Source organism: Bombina bombina, chromosome 2, assembly GCF_027579735.1.
Source record: "Bombina bombina isolate aBomBom1 chromosome 2, aBomBom1.pri, whole genome shotgun sequence".
NCBI classification, from domain to species: domain Eukaryota; kingdom Metazoa; phylum Chordata; class Amphibia; order Anura; family Bombinatoridae; genus Bombina; species Bombina bombina.
Window position 1 is genome coordinate 927,575,690 of NC_069500.1, and position 24,352 is coordinate 927,600,041.

The 24,352-nt window shown below is 40.4% G+C and overlaps 1 protein-coding gene across 1 annotated transcript in view; it reads right to left on the bottom strand.

The window, feature by feature from the left end:
- TMEM150C (transmembrane protein 150C) overlaps positions 1-24,352 on the bottom strand; it is a 553,275-nt gene that overhangs the window by 53,865 nt on the left and 475,058 nt on the right. Inside the window, exons 4-7 of the mRNA XM_053703357.1 lie at positions 9,972-10,053; positions 3,470-3,520; positions 1,577-1,609; positions 1,415-1,482 (exon numbers count right to left, since the gene is read on the bottom strand). Of these exons, the coding sequence (XP_053559332.1) occupies positions 1,415-1,482; positions 1,577-1,609; positions 3,470-3,520; positions 9,972-10,051 (232 nt within the window). The 5' untranslated portion in view covers positions 10,052-10,053. The remainder of the gene's footprint in view (positions 1-1,414; positions 1,483-1,576; positions 1,610-3,469; positions 3,521-9,971; positions 10,054-24,352) is intronic.

The window sequence follows — 24,352 nt, forward strand, 5'->3', positions numbered from 1 at the left end:
TGACTGTAGCATCGCTTCTGACATGAACTTGAGTGATGAAAAGAAGGCAGCGAAACTCGTCAATGCTGATTGCTTAGGAGCTGTTAATATGAGTCTGGATGGTTTTGCAGAAAGACTCTCCCTGCATCACCAGACTCTAACTTTCATCAATGCTCTAACTGAGAGGCTGACAAGACTACTTAAAACTCCAGTCCCATTCGAAGGGCAGATACCCTCCATAAGGAACTACTCCGAAATCTTCTGACACTTCTCTGCCAACCTCCTGTGACGAAAGGCAAAGAAAGACCGGAGGATGAGGTAAGTGGGGGAGGTATTTAAGTCTTTGGCTGGGGTGTCTTTGCCTCCTCCTGGTGGCCAGGTTCAGTATTTCCCACAAGTAAGGAATGCAGCTGTGGACTCTCCCTGTATTAAGAAGGAAATCTTCTGTTTAGCAGTTTGGCTCATTTTCAAATCAGAAGCACCAACATATAGGAAATCTGTCAGCAGTTATGGGTCTTAAATGTATTTTGGCAAGTGGTATCATGAAGCAGTGCATAAAAAAAACCTAGACAGACATACTGAGCTTAGTTGCTCATACAAAATGATCACTTAGCACAAAAAAAAGCTTATAGTGTGTTATGATGCAGTTAGGAAACCTAGCTCATCAAGAATACATTGATTATTCATTCAAGACAAACTGCAGATGCGCATTCAAGTATGCAGCACAAATCATCCACTTGCACAATACAATTTGTAGTGGGGAATGTACTTAAAGGGACATGGAAGTTAAGTAAAGTATTTAAAAAAAAACACACATTAAAATGATTTATAGTAACAAATTTCCTGCTTTCTCTAGGTATTCTTAATTGAAACAGATCCTTTTCCATTAGAGCATACTAAGGTAGGCTGAGGAACGTGCACATGTCTTCAGCACTACATGTATAACATTGTTAGATGTACTGCTGCTTTATAGTATTTAAGACACATGCACAACCCTGAGCCTACTTTAGTATGCTCTCATGGATCAGTGTTTAAAATGGTGCACTCTGAATTGTGCATGTCTGAATCATGAAACTTTATTTTCACTTCCATGTCCCTTTAAAGTGGTGAGATATCTGCACAAATGTGAGGAAACGGTGTGTTACACCTTTGACAATTCTACTTATCATAAATTCTTGGGACTCAATGTCTGTGATAAAAGTACATAAGTAAATATAGATTGAATGGCTAGATGCATTGAGAAAACCTTGTCCACTTGAAGCATGGCACATAGTTCACTTATAGAATAAACTGCAGTGCTGCCAGCTAAAATTAAGCTCTTTAATTTGTCTGGCTGAAGATATAGAGGTGCAATTTTGAGCCTCACAGTTGCACATTCACCATTTTTGGTACATTGTATGAAAAAAACAAAATGCAGAATCCATGCTTTTCCTACCTAGAAATGCTGCCATATTCATGACTTGACTAAACACACAGCTTGCAGGAGGTGCATCACCTGCAATACTATATAAAAATATATAATGGGTCATTGTAACCAAAACAACCAAAAGACTCATTATATCCTGCTAATCTTGACAATGTAAAGAAATCCAGTTACCTTATATAAGGTGGACTTCTCGAATCTGGTCTCCTACAAATATATATAAAATAAATCATTAAAAATGTGGACAGACAAATATACCATCATTCCCCCCTGCATTAGTTCACTTGTATCAGCAAGGAGTACAAGATGTAGTAGTAGTGTAGTTCTAAATACATTTTATAATTCCCTGCCTCCCTCTAGTCATGAGTGTTGCCATGTTGAAATCTATCTTTCACTACATTCCATTGCTGACCTGTTTGTACATGTGCAACAACTTTCCCTCAGATACCAGCAGTGTAACTTAGGTTCCATAAAGGCAGCACCCATGATTAGAGGGAGGTGCATAAAATGTGCTAATTGGCTGTTTTTTCCCCATGCAGATGACAGTTAATAGAGTAGCTGAAGGATAACTGTTCACAGAGCACTAACTCTAGAAATTATTAACTAAAATATCTTCCTTTTTTACATAGAGATGCTCATGTGACATTTTCAAATCAGCTTTTTATAGATATGCTACATCACTTTCAAGTGATTTAGCATATAGGTAAGATGTCCCATTAAATAAAGATAAATATTCAGATAACGTTATAAATACTATACAAGTGCAGAAATCATTCAAAGTTAATAAATATATATATATTTACATATTATGTCAAAGCTACAGAAAGGAGAATGGAAATATAAATCTATCTCAAGATATTTTAGTAAACAAAACCATCCAGTTAAACTCAGTAGCTGTCTATAAACAATTGACCCATTAAAGCAAATTGTTTGAACTTAAAAATAGCCTAACTCTAATTAACTCTATATATATATATATATATATATATATATATATATATATATATATATATATATATATATATATACACACACACACAGTATATATATATATATATATATATATATATATATACATACACACACACACAGTATATATACATATATATATATATACACAGTATATATAAAGTTCCTTAAAAATGGAATAATTCATATGGATGTCAATTTACTCAAGCACACCCTTCAGTTAGAGCAAGAGAGCTCTGAGGGAAATGTTAAAGGGATATAAAAACCAAAAATGTTCTTTTGCGATTCAGACTAAGGCCCCTATTTATGAAAGTCTGGCGGACCTGATCCACCAGTGCGGATCAGGTCCGCCAGACCTCGCTGAATATGGCGAGCAATACGCTCGCCGTATTCAGCATTGCACCAGCAGCTCACAAGAGCTACTGGTGCAACACCGCCCCCCTGCAGACTCGCGGCCAATGGGCCGCCAGCAGGGGGGTGTGAATCAGAGCTCAGAGCTGGCGGACAGGTTATGGAGCAGCGGTCTTTGTGACCGCTGCTTCATAACTGCTGTTTCCGGTGAGCCTGCAGGCTCGCCAGAAACACGGGGCATCAAGCTCCATACGGAGCTTGATAAATATGCCCCTAATAATACAATTAAAAAAATAAAATAAATTTACATCTATTATCAAATCTCCTTCGTTTCCATTGTGTTATTTGGTGAGGAGATACCTAGCTGGGCCTGAAGCACTATATGGCAGGAAACAGTGCATTCTTGCAAAACTGCTGCCATATAATGCTCTAGGCACATGCACGTTCGTGAGCTTACGTCCCTGCTTTTTAAACAAATAGAATGGAGAAAATGTGATGACATAAGTAAATTAAAAAGTTGTTTAAAATTGAATGCTCTACCTGAATCACAAAAGAGAAATCTTGGGTTTTATGTCCCTTTAAGATATAGCAAATTCATATTGAAACAATTCATAACAAAACACATATATTTAATAATATACCCATAAAATGCCATTCTTACTCCTCGAGAGCAGTATAAAATGATTACATTCATATAACTGCAGTTAAAGATGTCACAGTGATATTACAAAAAGTGAAAATGCTTACCTGTCTAGGTTTAAAGGAAATATTTTATTATCTTCTACAGCAATAAAATATCTGTTTAAAAGAAATAAAAGTAATGCAATTAAACAATTCATTCACTATATAATATTTCTTCAAGTTCAACCTCTAGAGTCTTCAGGAGGCTCCTTACCAATGACCTTCAGTCTTGCCCAAGACCTGCCCCTCTCCTTGTCTATCAATACTTCTTCACAATCCCATCTATATTCTATATAATATATTGCTTCACTTTTTAAGACTAGACTTCTGCTTTCAGAGTTTCAAATGTTTCCTAAAAACTCACTCTCTTAGGGGATTCATATGGCCATCATTAACCTATTTCTCAGACTTTTACCTCAGGCACCTAAACTTCTCGCTCACGTGCTGCGCTCATCTTCTCTCCTAACCTTAACCTAGTTCTCTGGATTCGTACCTTAGGCTCTTTACCTTCTCTCTCAACAGTTTAGCATGTAAGCTCACAATATTGCCTGCCCTATTTATATCACCTTAGGTAAGGCTGGTCAACTCAAGGTAACTATTTTGCAGAGACGTTTGAAAAACGTTTTGTTCTTTTTGTAACTATGCTCAAATGTCATCTGGGTGCATTATGTTGCACCCCGCCAGACATAAGCGACTCTTAACCCGATAATCAAAGAAACCTTTCTGGCCTGGGAACAAGCAAATTGAAAATGCCCTTATCTGACATCTACTCCCTCCCCTCTAACATCTTTAACTCTAAACCCCAAGTTCCCAATAGGGGTGTGAGGGGGGGGGGGGGTTCATATGCTCTCAAACTAGGGGCATTGCTTCCTATCCTAATTATTACAGATGAAAATAACATCTTATCTCAGTCCTAGTTGCAGGGAAAGGGCAATACCTCTCATAAACAGAGAACTCATTTTTAAATCTTTGTACCCTGGAACCAACCACCTCTCACTTGCTTTCCAAAATGTATAAAATATTAACACAAAAAATTCCCCTCAGGTTTTTTCCTGTCATGCATGGGAAAGGAACCTAGAGTCTATGATCTTACCCCACCAAAGCTCAACAGTCCTCCTCAATTTCTTCATCTATGGTAGAAATTAACTACAAAATCCTCCATCAGTGGTATTTCTCTTCACAAAAATTACACCAATTGTTTCCCAAGAAAAACAATAGATGTTAGGGATGCTGCACACGTAAATAGTGGAATCGGCCACATGTGGTATGTGGTGGTGTCCCCAAATATCTAACTTATTATTGTTTAACAGTAAGTACTGATATTGAACTAGTCTTAAAAAACAATTCCTCCAAAACCCTTTGATTTGGTTCCTCAACTAACACCCTACCCGCCAGCCTGGATCCGGTAATATTTTTAAAGAAGGTGGGCTGAACTATTTTGCAACGAGTGCCTATGTGTCTCCCATAGGAAATAATAGGGAGTCCACCAACATCACCAGTTATCTCATATATTGGCACGGGGGTGTGGGTGGTGTCACTGTACATTCTGTTCTCATAATGGAAATTCTCACCACTTAAAAGCTGCTGAGACTGAGACTGATTCTTTTAAAATGAGAAACTTATGATGAAGTTACTTCCATGGAACGCCTATATATTTGTTATGTCTGCATTCTCCATCCTATATAATAAAAGGCCAGGTATGTTTGTCAGATGTAGTCATGCGCAGTAGAGACTGCAGAGGACAAACATACCTGGCCTTAATTAGCAGAGGAGTGCGCACTGTGGAAGCTGCATGGTGGGGGCGTGTCGTGATGGGTTGTGTGGCTGGCGAGCGTGACAAGGGGCGTGGCCTCGCAGATGTTACAAGGGGGCGTGGCCTCGTGGGAGCATGCATGAAGGGGCGTGGCCAACGGGAGAGAGGTGGGAGAGACCAAAAGAGAGGAGGGAAATATAGAAAGCGAGAGGGGGAAGAAAGAGAGAGAGAGAGAGAGCAAAAGAGAAGGGAGAGAGAGCAAAAGAGGGGGGAGAGAGAAAGAGCAAAAGAGGGGGGGGAGAGAGCAAAAGAGGGGGAGAGAGAGCACAAAAGAGGGGGAGAGAAAGCGCAAAAGAGGGGGGAGAAAGAGCTCAAATTGGAGAAAGAGAGCACAAAAGAGAGGGAGAGAGAGAGCTCAAAAGAGGGAGAGAGAGAGAGAGCGCAAAAGAGAGGGAGAGAGAAAGCACAAAAGAGAGGGGAGAGAGAGAGCACAAAAAAGAGGGGGGAGAGAGAGAGCACAAAAGAGAGGGAGAGAGAGAGCTTAAAAGAGAGGGAGAGCTTAAAAGAGAGGGGGGAGAGAGAGAGCGCAATAGAGAAGTGGGAGAGAGAGCGCAAAAGAGAAGGGGGAGAGAGAGCGCAAAAGAGGGGGAGAGCACAAAAGAGGGGGGGAGAGAGCTCAAAACAAAGGGGGGAGAGAGAGCTCAGAACAAAGGGGGGAGAGAGAGAGCTCAAAAGAGAGTGGGGAGAGAGAGAGCACAAAAGAGAGGGAGAGAGAGAGCTCAAAAGAGAGGGGGGAGAGAGCGCAAAAGAGGGAGAGAGAGAGAGAGCGCAAAAGAGAGGGAGGAGAGAGAGCGCAAAAGAGAGGGAGAGAGAGAGTGCACAAAAGACGGGGAGAGAGAGAGCACAAAAGAGGGGGGAGAAAGAGCTCAAATTGGAGAAAGAGAGCACAAAAGAAAGGGAGAGAGAGCTCAAAAGAGAGGGAGGAGAGAGAGAGAGCGCAAAAGAGAGGGAGAGAGAAAGCACAAAAGAGAGGGGAGAGAGAGAGCACAAAAAAGAGGGGGGAGAGAGAGAGCACAAAAGAGAGGGAGAGAGAGAGCTTAAAAGAGAGGGAGAGCTTAAAAGAGAGGGGGGAGAGAGAGAGCGCAATAGAGAAGTGGGAGAGAGAGCGCAAAAGAGAAGGGGGAGAGAGAGCGCAAAAGAGGGGGAGAGCACAAAAGAGGGGGGGAGAGAGCTCAAAACAAAGGGGGGAGAGAGAGCTCAGAACAAAGGGGGGAGAGAGAGAGCTCAAAAGAGAGTGGGGAGAGAGAGAGCACAAAAGAGAGGGAGAGAGAGAGCTCAAAAGAGAGGGGGGAGAGAGCTCAAAAGAGAGGGGGGAGAGATCGCAAAAGAGAGGGGGGAGAGAGCACAAAAGAGGGAGGGAGAGAGCACAAAAGAGAGGGGGAGAGAGCACAAAAGAGGGGAAGAGAGAGAGAGAGCGCAAAAGAGGGGGAGAGAGAGCAAAAGAGGGAGGGAGCGAGAGCAAAAGAGGGAGGGAGCGAGAGCAAAAGAGGGAGGGAGAGCACAAAAGTGAGGGGGAGAGAGTGCAAAAGAGAGGGAGCAAAAGAGGGGGAGAGAGAGAGAGCAAAAGAGGGGGAGAGAGAGAGCAAAATAGGGGGGAGAGAGAGTAAAAGAGGGGGGAGAGAGAGTAAAAGAGGGGGGAGAGAGAGCAAAAGAGGGGGGAGAGAGAGCAAAATGGGGGAGAGAGAGCAAAATGGGGGAGAGAGAGCAAAATGGGGGAGAGAGAGAGCAAAAGAGGGAGAGAGAGAGCAAAAGAGGGGGAGAGAGCAAAAGAGGGGGAGAGAGAGAGCAAAAGAGGGTGGAGAGAGCAGAAGAGGGGGGAGAGAGAGCAAAAGAGGGGGGAGAGAGCAAAAGAGGGGGGGAGAGAGCAAAAGAGGGGGGAGAGAGCAAAAGAGGGGGGAGAGAGAGAGCTCAAAAGAGGGGGGAGAGAGCTCAAAAGAGAGGGGAGAGAGAGCTCAAAAGAGAGGGGAGAGAGAGCTCAAAAGAGAGGGGGGAGAGAGAGAGCGCAAAAGGGGGGGAGAGAGAGAGCGCAAAAGGGGGGAGAGAGAGCGCAAAAGAGGGAGGGAGAGAGCACAAAAGAGGGAGGGAGAGAGCACAAAAGAGAGGGGGAGAGAGCACAAAAGAGAGGGGGAGCGCGCAAAAGAGAGGGAGAGAGTGAGCAAAAGAGGGGAAGAGAGAGAGAGCGCAAAAGAGGGGGAGAGAGAGCAAAAGAGGGAGGGAGAGAGAGCAAAAGAGGGAGGGAGAGATCACAAAAGAGAGGGGGAGAGAGCGCAAAAGAGAGGGACAAAAGAGGGGGAGAGAGAGAGAACAAAAGAAGGGGAGAGAGAGAGCAAAAGAGGGGGAGAGAGAGTAAAAGAGGGGGAGAGAGAGCAAAAGAGGGGGAGAGAGAGCAAAAGAGGGGGAGAGAGAGCAAAAGAGGGGGGAGAGAGAGCAAAAGAGGGGGAGAGAGAGCAAAAGAGGGGAGAGAGAGCAAAAGAGGGGGGGAGAACAAAAGTGTGAGAGAGAGAGCAAAAGAGGGGGAGAGAGAGCGCAAAAGAGGGTGGAGAGAGCAGAAGAGGGGGGAGAGAGAGAGCAAAAGAGGGGGGAGAGAGCAAAAGAGAGGGGAGAGAGCAAAAGAGAGGGGAGAGAGAGCTCAAAAGAGAGGGGGAGAGAGAGAGTGCAAAAGAGAGGGGGAGAGAGAGGGAGCAAGGATTGGAACTGTGGTACTTAAAAAATTGTACTGTGTACACAGGCTTTAGGACTAGTTGTTAATAAAGAACAAAAACACCTTACTATTAAACCTATAGGAGTTGTGTGAATGTGGGTATATTATACATGTTTATACAAATGTTACTTTTTTTTATTGTTTAATGGTTATTTTAATTATTGACGTGATTTTAAAAATTGTGTATTTTGCTTTTGGTATGTTTTTAATCTTTTTAGGAATTAGTTACAGTGCGGTCGCAATATTATAACATGATCAGAACAGTGAGAAAAGTGTTTTTGAAATATCAAATTTAATGGCCCTTTAAACAATTTTTTTTTCTTTTTTGTTGCAGTTTCTTTATTGTTAACGTTTTGTAAAATTCCAGCTTCTAGCCTTGTTATGTAAACTTGACTGGAACAATTGTATTTTCCTTTAATTGAACTTTATTTATTAATTTCAATAAAACTGGTATTTAAAAAAAAATTAATGCTGACCTTAAAACAAAAACTTTATTTTAAATTACAACAAAAATGTATAGAAAAGGTAACCATTTGACCATTTCTCCCACATTTTGTTGCAGATTTCGCACATGTGATATACATAAAATAATGGTATAGTTTGAAATAATATGTGTAGGTTTTTCACTGAAAAATAACTTACAGTGGGGCTTAAAAGTTAGCAGCATCCAGAAACTGCAATACAGCTCAGTATTGGGTGGAAAATGGAAATGGATCAGCAGTTTAAGGGTTAAACTAAGGATACCAAGAGAATTAATCAAATTTGGTTATATAAGTAAATTGAAAAGCTGTTTAAAATGGTAGGTATTATCTGAATCAAGTTCCTTTAATGACAAGCATTGGTGCTAATACATTGTGGGCAGAAGGAATATATAGGATTAGGTTTTTGGATCTATCATTTTGCACTACAACATATTATTTTAATGTAACTAAATTTTAAAGGTGAAGATTTTCTTTCTCACTGTTCTGTGGCTGGTCTTGAAATTTAACAATTACAGCATTTCAAGACATGCCGCAAAGCCTCTGTTTACCTGCAAGCAGCTTTTACTTGTCACGCTTCGATTCTTATGTTTGTAACGACTTGTGATTTTAATCTTGTTACAATAAACTAACTTTTTACTTTTATGGAAAAACAGGCTACTTTATTTCTTCAAGTGCGGAGGCATATGTGGTTTGTATAATTTCTTTGGAGGTTTTGACGAGGACACCGCCCCCTGCATATGAAGTTTATGCCGGAACCCGCTCTCCTTATGTGACATTACTGAAGCGCCCATGAGATTGTTTCAGAGTGCCCCCAGCTCAATTTGTGTGTGCCACTGCTAACAGGTGCACAAATTCCAGCACATAGCCATGAAATCTCTATAGACAAACATTGGCAGTCAGCTCATGAAATTTCTGCCCTACTAAATCTGCTCCAGTAAATTTTAAGTGCTAATATTGTGAAGCTAAAGCCTGTAGCACGTAAATATTGGTTATCATCTGTTGCATTACTCACTACAGATTTGGTGGAAGAGGGATAATGGTCTGGGGATGTTTTTAGGGTTTGGGCTAGGCCCCTTAGTTCCAGTGAAAGTCATCTTAATGCTACAGGAAACAAAGATATTTTAGACAATTGATTTCTTCCAACTTTGTGACAACAGCTTGGGGAAGACCCTTTCATGTTTCTGCATGACGGTGCCCCTGTATATGAAGCAAGGTCCATGAAAACATAATTTGGTGTGGAGGAACTCAAGTGGCCTGCACCCGACCTCAATTCCATCAAACTCCTTCGGCATAAATTTGGCATAAATTGGAACGCTGATTGCAAGACTTGCACTTCCAACATCAGTGCCTGGCCTGCTCTTTTGTCTGAATCGTGTTGAATGCCTTTCCAGAAGAATTGTGACTGTTATAGCTGCAAAGTGAGTTTACTCCATATTAAATCCTATGGTGCAAATAGGATGTCCAACAAGCTTATATAGGGGATTGGCATGTGTCCACATACCTTTGTATTACTATTATACATGGTTTTCATATGTTTTAATCAAATAAATTTGTATTCCATTGTATACTTACACTATCCAGAGTCCAGTTGTAGTAAACAGACACATCACAAGAGGTAGAAACATCCATACGCTGCACTTCATGGTATCCATATCTGCAATAAAAAATAAGGATCAACAATCAAACTTTTCAAAAGAAAATGTAGTAAATAATATAAATATTAGACTTTGTACTTTTGAGACTAGGGGGGCGATTTATCAAAGCGTCAATCTCGGTGCATTCACTGGAGTCAATACGCTCGCCACACATTGCTGTCGCGAATCCACATACAATGCCTTTTTTTATTAAAAGGTCTGTCAAAAACAAACGCTTTAAGTACGGAGCGATGAGCATTGGACGGTTGATAAATATGAGTCATCAATGTTGCAGATATTCTGTTTTTTCCAACTTTATTTATACCATATCATGACTGTCCATGAACAAGCACATTTCTCTAAAGCTATTAGTTTATTTTTCATCTGTTAAAGGAACATGAAACCCAATTTTTTCTTTCATGATTTAGAAAGAGTATTTTAATTTTAAACAACTTTCTAATTCTTCTATTTTCTAATTTGCTTCATTCTGTTGATATTATTTGCTGAAAAGCATATCTAGATAGGCTCAGTAGCTGCTGATTGTGGCTGCACATAGATGCCTCGTATGATTGGCTCACCCATGTGCATTGCTATTTCTTCAACTAAAGTTATATAAAAAAAATTAAAAGCAAATTAGATAATAGAAGGAAATTGGAATGTTGTTTAAAATTGTATTCTCTACTTGAATTAGGAAAGAACAATTTTGAGTTTAGTGTCCCTTTAATGTCCAAGAAATAGCTAGATTTATACCTGAACCAACAATAATATCTCATTTTTTTATTTATTAGTTATACAAAAAATCTGATATATGATAATTGATGTAAATTTGTACTTCTAGAAATCATGATATGACTATCTCATGTATTTTTCTTTTTAAAAAAATGATTATTAATGCTAGAATTTGTACATATATCTTTGCACATACGTTTCAAAACATATTTACATGTCCCTAAATTTTATTTTGTTCTAAACAATGTTGTCTTTCATATCTCTGTGTTTATTTATACCTTTATATGTATATAGTGTAAATATATTATTATTCTGAGCAAGAATAATATGCGAATATAACATGTAATCAGGCTATAATATGTATTTATTTGCAATCAATGGATATTTTAAGAGCTGGGGCGGTTTTCTCTCTGCATATATGTAACCCTTCCTGATTGCAGTCTAGTTTTAAACACCACCCCTACACAGGTGTTATAAAATGGGCTGGCATATAAGATGACATTTCTTAATGAAAATGAAATTCAAGAGAATGAAGAAAAACACTGAAAATATCATGACAGTAAAGAGGTGATTTTAATTTCTGCTGTATCTGATTCATGACAGTTTAATATTAGGTAGACTATCCCTTTGTTGAATCAAACATCAATCGATTTTTAAAATCATTGTCAAATATATTACACTGTGTGTCCTATTGATGTCATCATCAATGTCTAACTTTAATACTAATTTCACATATACATACTTTCAAAGTATAATACACAATGTAACAAATGGCACTTACAAGTTCTGATGAGTGATCAATGACACAAGTATCAAGCAATTTGATTCGTTAGTGGTAGTAGAAAAACTTAAACTATTCTTACCTGATAATTTTCTTTTCTTCAGACAGAAAGAGTCCACAGCTGCATTCATTACTTTTGGGAATTCAGAACCTGGCCACCAGGAGGAGGCAAAGACACTCCAGCCAAAGGCTTGAATACCCCTCCCACTTCCCCCATCCCCCAGTCATTCTGCCGAGGGACAAGGAACAGTAGGAGAAATATCAGGGTGAAAAAGGTGCCAGAAGAACAAAATGACAGACGCCCCACAAAAAAATATGGGCGGGGAGCTGTGGGACACTCTCTGTCTGAAGAAAGGAAAATTATCAGGTAAGCATAATTTAAGTTTTTCTTCATAAACGGAAAGAGTCCACAGCTGCATTCATTACTGTTGGGAAAACAATACCCAAGCTATAGAGGACAGTGAATGCAAAAACAGGAGGGTACAAGAGGCAGCCCATTCTGAGGGCACCAGGCCTGAAAACACCTACCCAAACAAAAACCACCTTTGTCCGAAGACAAGAAAAAAATTAAAAAAGAAAAAGGCCCAAGGACAATGACCCACAGAAGTCCATAACCTTGCTAGAGACCGCAGTACCTAGACTCGACTGAGCCAAACAAGCCTCCGAAGAGACACCGTCCCCCGACAGTCGGTTCCACAACAACACACCCCTTACTAGAGAAAGGGCTACACCACTGATTCTGTCAAAAAGGAGAAAAGGACACAGATAAGACATCCATAAAGGACTCCAGACAATCACGAAGTGGGGTGTAAACAAGCCCCAAGGACACAAAGCTAAAACCCCCAAAACCAGGGCCAAGCTAACAAGAACCCAACCATCCAGCAGAAACAAAGGGAGGCAGACCCAAACCACAGTCCGCACAGCATCCAAGGGATCAAGAATCTTGGAGTCTGAACAGAGAAGAGAATCTTCCCTAAGCAGAGTGTATCCACACCCTAGAGACACCTGAAGACAAAGGTCTCCTAAAACCGCTGAAGAGCAGCTCAGAATATCTAAATATTCCGAGCCCTAAGCCTCGCGCTCCAAGCTCATATAGGCGAACACCTGACGTCAACACCTGAAGAGCCAAAACACTGCACTCTACCGTCATTCAATGACAACTCCCAAGATGCAGCCACACCTGATCCCCCCCCAAGGAAGGCTCACCAAAAAACTTGCATAATCTGAGTACTAAATTAGCAGAACAAACAGATCTCAGATCCTGCTCCAAGCACCAGACCAGCCCAAGCGATAGGCATGTCTGATAGACAAGGGGAACAATGAGATCCCAAACCCTAAGCCCCCTGGGAAATGTAAAATGGAGAGGAGCTCACCCCCCAACAGAGCTTGGGTGCCAACCCAATCCACTCCTCCAAAATTAAGGGTACTCCCAAGGAGAACCCCCTCGGACTTGGTATAGAAAAGCTCAAATAGACCCCCTTAGGAAGTGCTGGCGCAATACCCCTGTCATAGTCAACAGGGAGACTTCAATCTCCAACAGTCGGAACAGAACAAGCCACAGAGCCACAGTATGCTGCACCCTGCATAAAAGCAATAAAAGTTACTTGCTCCGACCCTCCAGAGAGAGGAAAACCCCCCCCACCTCCAAGCACCAGCCGGTACAGAGGTAGTCTAACCACCCCACCCCCCAAGGGGAGGGAACAGACAAAAACAGCGCCCATGCCCACAATGGCATGAGGAAGCCGTAGCCTGAATCAAAGTCCAGGACCGAATGACGAATCATCCAGATACAACTGTTGATTGCAACAGAGAAAAACTCCCTCACCAAAAAGGGAAGCACATTCTGCCCGCAAGGGCAAAAAGTCCCTCACTGAAAACACTGGGTCATCTTGAACCAGTCCAACAGGATCATAAAATCTCCAGACCTTCCAAGAAGGATCCGAGACAAAAACCCTGTCTCGAACAGTCCACAGGAACGTAAGTTTCCAGACATCCAAAGAAGGATCAGGACAAGAACCTGGACCCAGGCTCGTTCTAAAACCAACTATACCCCCAGGGGAGCATAAGATACCCAGTCTGAAGCAGAGCAGACATCGCAGGGAATGTGTTCCGGGCTAACCCGGAAAACGGGTACAGGACTCACTTGTAAAATTCCAAGCCCAAAAGGGAAGAGAACACCCCTAATAGGAGACAAACTCCCTACCAAAAAGGAGCAAGGCAATGACAAAGTCACACAGCCACTCTAGAGCACAATGAAAAACACTCCCGAAGTCCAAGACTAAGGGAATATTTACGAGAACAAAGTCACTTTAAAAAAAAAAAGGTCAGAAACAGACTAGTCTCCATAATCCTCTCAGATTATTTTTCCGTAGGCCACACTGAAGAGAGAAGAATGCAAAGCATCCCAAGTCCTGGTGAAAGATCCAAAGCGAAAGCTAGCAGTAGAAAGGAGACAACACAGTCTATCATCCCCGATATGGAAACGACTAACTCCCGGAAGCGGCAAGAGCCGCAAGGCCCTCAACTTCCTAACATAAACGGCCAAAAGCCGTCAAGAAAGACAGGACAAAGTCCAGACAGCCTCGACTCAAAGGAAGAGAAATATAAACAGGGAACAAATCCTAAAAGGACAAACCCAAGGAAGCCTCGGAAGGCAAGTCCACCAGGAACTGGCGGAATGAAGGACCTAAAATCTTCTGAACCTCCAACCCACTACGGGGAGGAGGGTATGCTAGTTCCCACAGAGATTGGGAACCAACTGTTATGTCGCAGATCTCAACGGAGCCCCGGCTGACTAAAATTAAAAAGGCCAATGAGGACTGAATACAATCCCCCATGCCCCTAAGCAAACCAAGGACCATTGTGTCTTCTTAGATGCTAGCTGTAACTTGAAACGAAGAACAAGGAAAACAACACATTGGTGGTAAGAACCACTCAGTGCCCCAGCCGGACCAGCCAGGCACAACGGGCACCACATGTCTGATATAGACCTCAAAAACAGAAGGATCTGTACGTAGTCAGGACCAGCCTGAAGCAAAGGGCACCCAGGACTGTCAAAGGCCACACAAGTCACCCCCTAAAAGGGAGAGATAAACAAACAGACAAACCTAGGACAAAAACATGTCCTCTCTCTTGAAAAAAACTTCCATGGAAGTAACAGAGCGACCACAAAACATAACTGATGGGCATGTATCACCAGGGCCAATTCATATTCTTTGCAAGAAGTAGAATCTGAATCAGAGACATCGTCTCCAAAAAATCAGAATCCTCCATAACTGGGATACTGAAAAAAAAAAAAAGGACTAATAAGAAAAATATAAACGGCACCTTACACCCCCAATGGCTGGGGCAATCTCACCACCTCCTGGGACCCAGACACCAGTGAACGAGAAATGTTTCCATCGCCACACAGTCAGAAATGCGGAAATGGAGATCAAAAACGTAACCACGTCCGGTCATAAGGTGTATCGTGCAGTCCATGAAAAAGCGTGCCAGACCTTAAAGACCGCATGACTTGCCATAGGCTGTTATGTTCCGAAAAAGCCCTGAGCCTAAGTGTCACTACACATTAGCAGACAGAATCACATAACAAACATGATTAAAGACCCCCCTGTTCAATAACCCCCCTCAGGAGATATTAACTCTTGATTCCAAGATACAAAGGAGCCTCACTGAGACCCTGTGTTAAAGTTAAACCCCCGAAAGGTTGTAGCCCCTCTAGGATAAACAGTTGTATTACAGTATGATAAAAGTAAAATGAAACAATCTTACTGGAATCTACGCCGTGGAACAGGAACATGGCCCTTCAAGTGTGACAGATAGTAGCATCGCTTCTGACATGGACTTGGGAGAAGAAAGCAGGTAGCGAAACTCGTCAATGCTGATTGCTGGTGGAGCTGTTAACATGAGTCGGGATGGTTTTCGCAGAAAGACTCTCCCTGCATCTACGGACTCTAACTTTCATCCAGGCTCTCACTGAGAGGCTGACAGGACAACTTAAAACTCCAGTCCCATTCCGAAGAGTACTACCCTCCATAAGAGACTATCAAAACTTCTGGCACTTCTCTGCCAACCTCCTGGGACGAAAGGCAAAGAATGACTGGGGGGTGGGGGAAGTGGAAGGGATATTTAAGCCTTTGGCTGGGGTGTCTTTGCCTCCTCCTGGTGGCCAGGTTCTGAATTCCCAAAAGTAATGAATGCAGCTGTCGACTCTTTCCGTTTATTAAGAAAATGTATATTTAAATCAGATTGGCTGATGTCATAAATCATGTAATTATGCATTTCCTAATCAAAAGTGGTGGAAAATTTCACTAGTTTGTGGGTTGTTTAGGAGTTTGAGTATTGCGTCCAACTTGGTGCGAAGTATTGCGTTAAATTTGGTGCGAAATGCAGTGGGACTTGTATTACATGCGTTAAACATGGTGAAATTAGATTGATCAAAAAAATGAAGTTAGCTTATATTATGTAACGTATTTATTTCATTTTTATCCCTATATCTACTAGTCCTGCTGCCAGACAGACATTACCTGTCATTAAAACTACTTTTGAAATCAATCTGTCTCTTGAAATTACTTGTGATTATAATATTATTATTTAACATATTATTTAGATACTGAACATGCGTCTTTGTTGTTTGTGTGATTTAGAAAGAGTATACAATTGTAATCAACTTTCTAATTTACATAAATATGTAATAAGCTTCATTCTCTTGCACCATCTAACATAACCTTTCTGGGTTTTCAGACTCCCATTGATTTCTTTGGCATTCTCGGCCTCAAGGGTGGCAGTTTGAACGATGGGTACACTGCGGCAGAAAAGACGCGAGCGTACCTGTTGAATGTTTGTTAAATTGGGAAGAGGGTCAAATAGAGTCGAATGTGAATTCGAAACATCTGGAATGACGCAAGCATCAATCTGCGTCGGATTGAGATTGCGGGAGCATACATTACATCACAGATTTCAACAAAGCGGATTCCATTGTGCGGCAAATATAATCTAAAGTTTTTTTTTAAAATACTCTACATTATTATAATACCCAGCATTTAAATATCACAGGAACAGGACACTGTTTATAAATTGCTAGGAGATTGTCCTAGGGCACTGGTTTTCAAACCTGTCCTCAGGCCTCCCCAATGGGCCAGATTTTCAGGATTACCTTGGATGAGAGCAGTGTGTTTTGGTACAGATATCCTCAAAACCTGGCCTGGTTGGGAGGCCTGAGGACATATTTAAAAAACAGTGACCTAGGGGATATGTTGTGGGAACATTGGCAGCAATTTCAGGGCAACTGCTTACTTATTTCTCCATTTTGTATCCTATTTAAAAGATCAAGGGTACATATAACATTCATAATAATAACAGCTAAATGCCACCATTATAAACATCGGCATTTCCCTGTGAGTGTCTCAGCCAGATATTATGGCATAGGCCAACAAGGCCGGTGCCTAGGGCAGCAGATTTGGGAGGGGCAGCACATCCTGCCCTATTCTGTCTCTAAAAGCCAGCACACAGTACAGTGAGCAATAAAGTGCAAGCTTTTAAGGTCACTCTTCACAGGCAGTGCTCCTTTAAACCATTGCTTCATTTAGAGCCGCTGGAATTTTTGCAGTGGAAGCGTTCTTGGTGAGAAACTGGCCCGGGGATATACTTACAAGGTGAGGCTGGAGGAGAAGACCTTGTGCCGATATGTTGCCTCCCCTTGTCAGCTGTGGTGGGTCTGCGAGCGCAGTGTTTATTGCAGGTCTTAGTAACTAACGGACTGGATGCCTCTGTGCACTGCTTAGATCAGCTTGTGATGTCTAATCATAAACTCTCAGTGCTAATGTATGTTAGCTACTAATAGCTAGCTTTCTCTACATTCATGAACCCATGGCGTAAATAGTAAACGGACACTTAAAATGTTTCATTACTTGAATGATGGGAATTACAGTATGTTGTTGCATGTAAAGGGCAGTGATTGTTTCAAAGTGCATTCTTCTCTCCCTCCCTTCCTCTCTCCCTTCCTTCCCTTTCTCCCTCCCTTCCTCTCTCCCTTCTTTCCCTTTCTCCCTCCCTCAACTCACTCCCTGCCTTCTTTCTTTCCCTCCCTTCTCTCAACTCCTTCTTTCATTCCTTTCTTTCCCTCCCCCCTTTTCTCCTCTCCCTCCCCACTTATCTATTCTCTCTCTCTCTCCTCCTTCTTTCCTTTACCTCCCTTTTCTCCCCTCTCCTTTTCTCTCCCTTCTCTCGGGGAGAAAATGGTATGAGATGCATGCAATTCAACCCACCTGTATGCAAGTGCTAGCCCATTTTCTTTTGAATTGTTATGAAAAAAATGAAAACAAAACATTTTACACACTGACCCAAAAAAATATTAAGGGGAAAAAGGCCTTAAACCTTTGGGGGGAGGGGGGGGGGGGAGGTTTGGGGGCAGCAGAACAGCAGAATTTGAGTGCCTAAGGCAGCACAAAACCTAAATACGCCACTAAGATAACCCCTTCAAAATAACTCTGACAACATAAATTAAAGAAATATATTATGGTTCTTATTGACATCTGCTGCGAAATAAAGGTGAAGGCAGTTAGAACCATAAGACTTCAGTACTGGATAATCCAAAAGTTTCACTGACACGTTAAAATCAGTAGTTGGGATATATATTGAAAGAATGAGCCACTAGCATGCATAGAATTTTATTTGAGAATTGTAAATGGTTCATTGCCCATAGTGGACTTTGCAATCTAGAACTTATAAAATTGAATTCAGATATTATAATACATTTATTTTGTTTCTCTTAAGACCACTGCTTCTTAACTCTAAAGGCTCGCACGGAAACTGGAGTATTTGGCGCTATTCGTGCCATGATAAATCTGCCCCTAAATGTGAACTGAGAAATTATATAACTTGTTCACCCTTACCACTGCCTTAAATTAAACCAATATGTTGAAAAATAATAACCACTATTAGTAGCCAACTTAATTCACATTTTTACTTTAAAAGGATGACCCTGATGACAGTAGATTATACAATCCTTTTTGAACTGAGATTGGTAGATAAACCATATGAACAGAAAGACAGATAGGTTAACCACAACAAATTTCTAGGGAATATCATAGGCACTTTTCATTTGTGTCTATGATGGATCACGTTTACTTTTACAAATGAAATCATTACGATACTGTAAACTGCACAAATAAATTATCAAGGGTTAAACATATTTTAGGAGAAATAACACATCACTGATATTTCATATGCTACACAGGTAAGAAAAAAAAATATAAGTCATGTATCAAAGCTCCTTCAAAGAGATTCGCAGCTCATGTTCTTTATAGGGACAGATATGTGTAGTATCTGTAATCAAGTATTGCATTGCATAAATATCTGCATACAAAGTAGACATTTAAATATGTTATTTTGCCAGTAAAATTTGCACTGTTTTGTTGTCTCGGGAATGTCCTGGGATATATAAATTGAAAAAGACTCCTCAGTATGATTATGTCATGTAGCCAGTTAGGACCAAATGAAAATGAGCTCCTGTACTGATATAAGCAATCACTGTGTAACATGTTGTAGGGTCAGACTAAATGCAGCAAACTTAAAGGGACAGTTCACCCCAAAATGTTCTCCCATTTCAATTGTTCCCAATAATCCATTTTATCTGATGGAGTGTATTAAATTGTTTACATGTTTACAAGTAGCTCCTTTACCCCTATTTTGGCCTTTGAAATAGATGATTTAGCTTGTGGTTTCCCAACCTATACTGAAAGTTTTGATACTGGAGTCTCAGCTATTTAATAGCCTAAGTAAACACAGCCAGCAGAAGAAATTAAACTCTCAGTGGGGTGCAGGATAGTTAAGTAATAAAATGATACATTTTACATTTTTCTCTCTGATGCCCCCGTTTCCGCACAAGCCTCCTTAACTCGTCCGCCTGCTCTGAGGCTGCGGACATCGATCCACCCGATCGCATATGATCGGATTGATTGACACCCCCTAGTGGCCGATTGGACGCAAATCTGCAGGGGCGGCATTGCAGAAGCAGTTCACCAGAACTAATTGTGCAATGTTAAATGCTGACAGCGTATGCTGTTGGCATTCAGTGATGGCTGTTGGACATGATAGCAGGTGGTGTTAATCATCCTGATCGTATCTGATCGTGACGATTGCAGTCCACCACCTAAAAGGTGTCGGACAAGTTAAGGAGCAGCGGTCTTACGCGGACGAAGCAGCATCCGCTGCTTATTAAATCCCCCCCATAGTCTTGTACTTATATGACAAGTGGCAAAAGCTATTGAGATACTCCATGAACTGACTAAGACATATAGGAGTGAAAATCTATGTCCAGCTTCTTGCGCATGTAAATATACTAGGTAAAAACAAATTATAAGAGAAGGCAGTAGTTACAATAAAGGCCTATGAGATTAGCTTGATGCCAGTGCTTAATATCCCATAAGACGAATACTTTGTTTAACTCACATAGTGACAGTACTCAAGTACTAGCTTATATTAGATATAATTCAGAACAAGACCACTCATGTCTCTTACATAAAATTACAATAGGACCATGGTAACATTAATGCAGTGTCTAACATAAATATACAAAGGTTTAAAGTGTGAACCTCATAAATCTTAGGGAAATTACTTAAGACAATAAAGTTTTCATTAATAGTTATGAAAAAGGTAGGGAACCCAAGAGTGAGTCACTTCAGTGAAATTTTTTTTTTTACCCTATGCCAGTTCTGCATGATCTTACAGACAATAATCTGCCGTCTTCCAAGAGCGGGGATACATTTCTGGTGCACAAAACACACAACACCACACAAGTTAAAAATCTAACAGAGTCCATCTCCTCACATTGGGATAGTGCATGGCGATAATCTGAGGGCCCAGCCAAGCAGAAGCCCCTATTCTTTTAACACAGACCAATCTGCATATTGCGGTATTAAGGTGCTTTTCCTCTCCAGTTCTGTAGCAGAATGATACGGCTCCGTCTATATCCAGTGAGGACTTGTTTAACACCACTAGGCTGGGCTGATCATTAAGAGCTGCAGGTGAGTTCTGACAATTGTGGGACCCAGCTGTATATATACGAAAGCCTTTTCAGTCTGATCACAAAGCTCAATGATTAGTTATTTCGCTGATCTAACTACAGGATTCTCCTCCCTAGCGCAGAAATGATATTTGGCTCCCTCCAGAGGGCCTCAATAAACAAAGAGACAAGGATCTCTCATAAGCACTCAGTAGGGAACAGGCAGGAACTTTCTCCTTAGAAAGCTGGTGCTTTTTAAATTGTGTTTCCCATCCTTGAACGATGGGTTCTACAGCCGTTGCTGCTTCAGTCTCGAATAGTCTTCTCTGCATGTGTCAGCTCCAAGAGAGACAGGTGGTGGTCGAATCTGCTGAACATATTACACTCAAAATCAATCAGTTGGCCTTGCATAGCCACATCAATTTCTTCCATTTTCAGTATAGAGAGTAGTAGCAGTTCAGTGGTAAAATACTAATATTTAGCCGCTGCCAAACATCCTAATAGTCTGAATCAGCTCCTTAGGGTCACTGTCACAGTAATCTTGATACGGTTCAATAAAGTGAATTTCAATATATTCAAATCTCTCTCTCTAAAGTGTGGATGTTGCTGTAGACCAGAGATATTCAGTGGATATCTTAGTCTTCTCCAAAAGCTTCTGATATTGCGGCTATTCTTGGACGCTGCTCAGACACATCCCCGGAAAGGTTTTTTTTTTTTAAATTGCATGCTTTATCTGAATCATTAAACTTTACTTTTGACTTTTGTGGCTCTCTAATAACAAAATATAATATTAATTTGGCAAAAGAACATACGTTTAAAATATAAAACCAACAAAAAAATACTTACTTTTAGATCCAACAAAAAAATGTAATGTTCTTTTAATGATAAAGTTTCAAGTGCTTTTTCCTTTATTGTATCTGAATATTTTTTAAGGATGTTTCTGTAATAAAAAAAAGTTTTTTTCACTATCCACCAATAAAACAGTGGGGGTTGCTTGTCAGCCAGTGAGCAATAAACCCTTAATGGCCACATGTGTATTTACTGTTAACAAAATAAATTGATTAAATATAACTTTTTTTCACGCAAAAAAAAAACCAACGTTTAAATACTATTTTTAATGATAGAAAATATACCAGTATATACAGTAGATTTGCATAAGCAACAAATTGTAAGGGTAGGTTTTTTTTAATGTAATGGTAAGTTTTTTGTTTTTTTAATGAATTTTATTTCAGTGTAGTTTAATTTGTGGTTAAGTTAGGGGGTGTTAGGTTAGGGGGCTTAGTTTTTAGTTTAATACTTTGCGTTGTGGGGGATTGCTGTTTAGGTGTTAATACGTTAAGTAGGTGATTGCGATATGGGGGGATGGCGGATTAGGGGTTAATATTTTATTTAGGTATTTGTGATGTGGGGGGATGGCGGTTTAGGGGTTAATACGTTAATTCGGTAGTTTGTGATGTGGGGGGATGGCGGTTTTGGGGTTAATATGTTAATTCGGTAGTTTGTGATGTGGGGGAATGGCGGTTTAGGCGTTAATATGTTCATTCGGTAGTTTGTGATGTGGGGGGATGGCGGTTTAGGGCTTAATACATTTTAATAGTCATTGCAATGTGGGGAGATGGAGGTTAAGGGGTTAATAACTTATTACACATTGCTATGTGGGGGGATGGCGATTCAGGGGTTGATATTGCACATGTATTAGGTGTTTGTTAGTTCTTCCAGGGAGTTACAGTACTACTTTTATACTCAGCACAAGGCTTGTTGCGTCTGCCTATGTGTGGCGATGTAAAAATTTAGTAAAATTTCTCCACTCTGCGCGAGTAAGCCCTTTAGCTGAATATGTGATACCAACTCGCGACGCCAGTTCAATATTAGTTTATGAGAGTAAAAGCTGCAGTCGATGAGTAAAATATATGCGATCACTCAATTGGACGAAAAATTGGCGACACCGGGTTTTGTGCCCGTCGCCAAATATGTGATTGTGCCCTTAGTCTGAACTTAAAATAAGTACTAGATTTTTTTCTGACAAATTTCATAGTTATGTCTATTTCCACTCCCCCTGTATATGACAGCCATCAGCCAATCACAAACGCATATACGTATATTCTGTGAATTGTTGCACATGCTCAGTAGAAGCTTGTGACCCCAAAAGTACAAATATAAAAAGAATGTACATATTTTGTTAATGGAAATAAATTTAAAAGTTGTTTAGAATTGTATGTTCTATCTGACTTGAATGTCCCTTTAACCCTGTTTTTTATATCTCACTGTGTATTTACTAAGCATGCTTTTACATTACCCGAGTCCATGCTGCGTGCCACACACATTGCATAAATAATTAGAATCTCACTGAATTCAAAAGTATATGGAGAGTATCAAAATAAATAAATAAATGAATAAAGGGGATTTACAACTGACCTACATTTTATTGCAGTTTATTACAGTTTCAAAGTTTATTACCTGGTTTATAACATAGTTTCACTTTAATGATTTTTGTTGTTACTACCGCAGTAAAGTATAAAGGTGTATCCGAAGCTAGGAAAAAACTATTAAATACTTTAAAGGGACATAAAACATTATGACCGTGGCTAGTTTTATTGTCTGCAGACTCAAGTTCAGACTGGCTCCCCACAAAAAAAGGCAAATGGTGGAGAGAGTTTGGCTATTGAAAAAAGAATTCCAGTTTTATTTTTATTTTTTAAATGTTAAGAGTTGACCAATGTTATTCTATAGCAATTCAACAGAAATAGGTTTACTGTCCCTTTAACCAGTTATTACTGACTATTTTTTTTTATTCTGAGGTACCAGTTTATTATTTCAAATTTGCACTGATGGCTGCTTTAATAACTATGTCATCTTCATATTGCCTTCTAAGTGGGTATTAATGGGTCTGCATTACTAAATCATGCCGACACAAGTATTGCTTCTTCAGATGAAGACAGATTTCTTAGTTACAGAAACACTGTATCGATTGTGGAACCCTCTAATTACTAGACAGAGCTCTTTTAAAGTTTCAAAAACACCTATTCAAATAAAGATTTGTTGAATAATGCATTTTTAAATATTGTAATGCGTGAACAAAACTGATTCTACTATTGTTACCAAGCCAACAAAACATAAGTGAAACACTGTATTTTAATTATCAAAATTAATAAAAAAAAAATGTTCATTTATTTGTAGAAACACAACAGTTGACTTTTTCTTATATATGGTATTTATTCTGTAGAATCCTCTGTAATTACCCTTAAAGGTCTAACATTTGGGCCTTGAAACTGCATATGGGCTGCCAAACCTTGTAGATTTACATAGATAAACCTGCCGAGTGGAGAAGAAGCTGGTGTGTTAAATGTGGGATACAAGCTTTGCAGCTCCATTCTTTAGATATTTATTATTATTATTATAATCAGATTGGTTTGGTGCCACAGAATTCAGTAGCGCTGGGTATAGAAGTAGATTTATAAAATTATAAAGATTTGAAGTAAGATACAAATGCATAATAACACACTAAACAAAACAAATTAGTACAGTATAAGTGGTACTGGAACCCAAAGCAGGATAGACATTTTCCAAGGGAGGATTTATATATAGAAAAGAGTAAGGGACCCAGGGCAGAGCCTTTGGGGTACTCCTACTGAGAGAGGCAAAGGATCAGATCACATGCTATTAAAGACAACTCTAAACAAGCAATTTACGAGATAGGAAGCGAACCAGGAGCGATCAGTGTCTCGGATGCCATAAGAATATAGAGTTTGTAAGAGTTGAGGATGGTCAACTATATAAAAAACAGAGGATATATCCAGAAGAATAC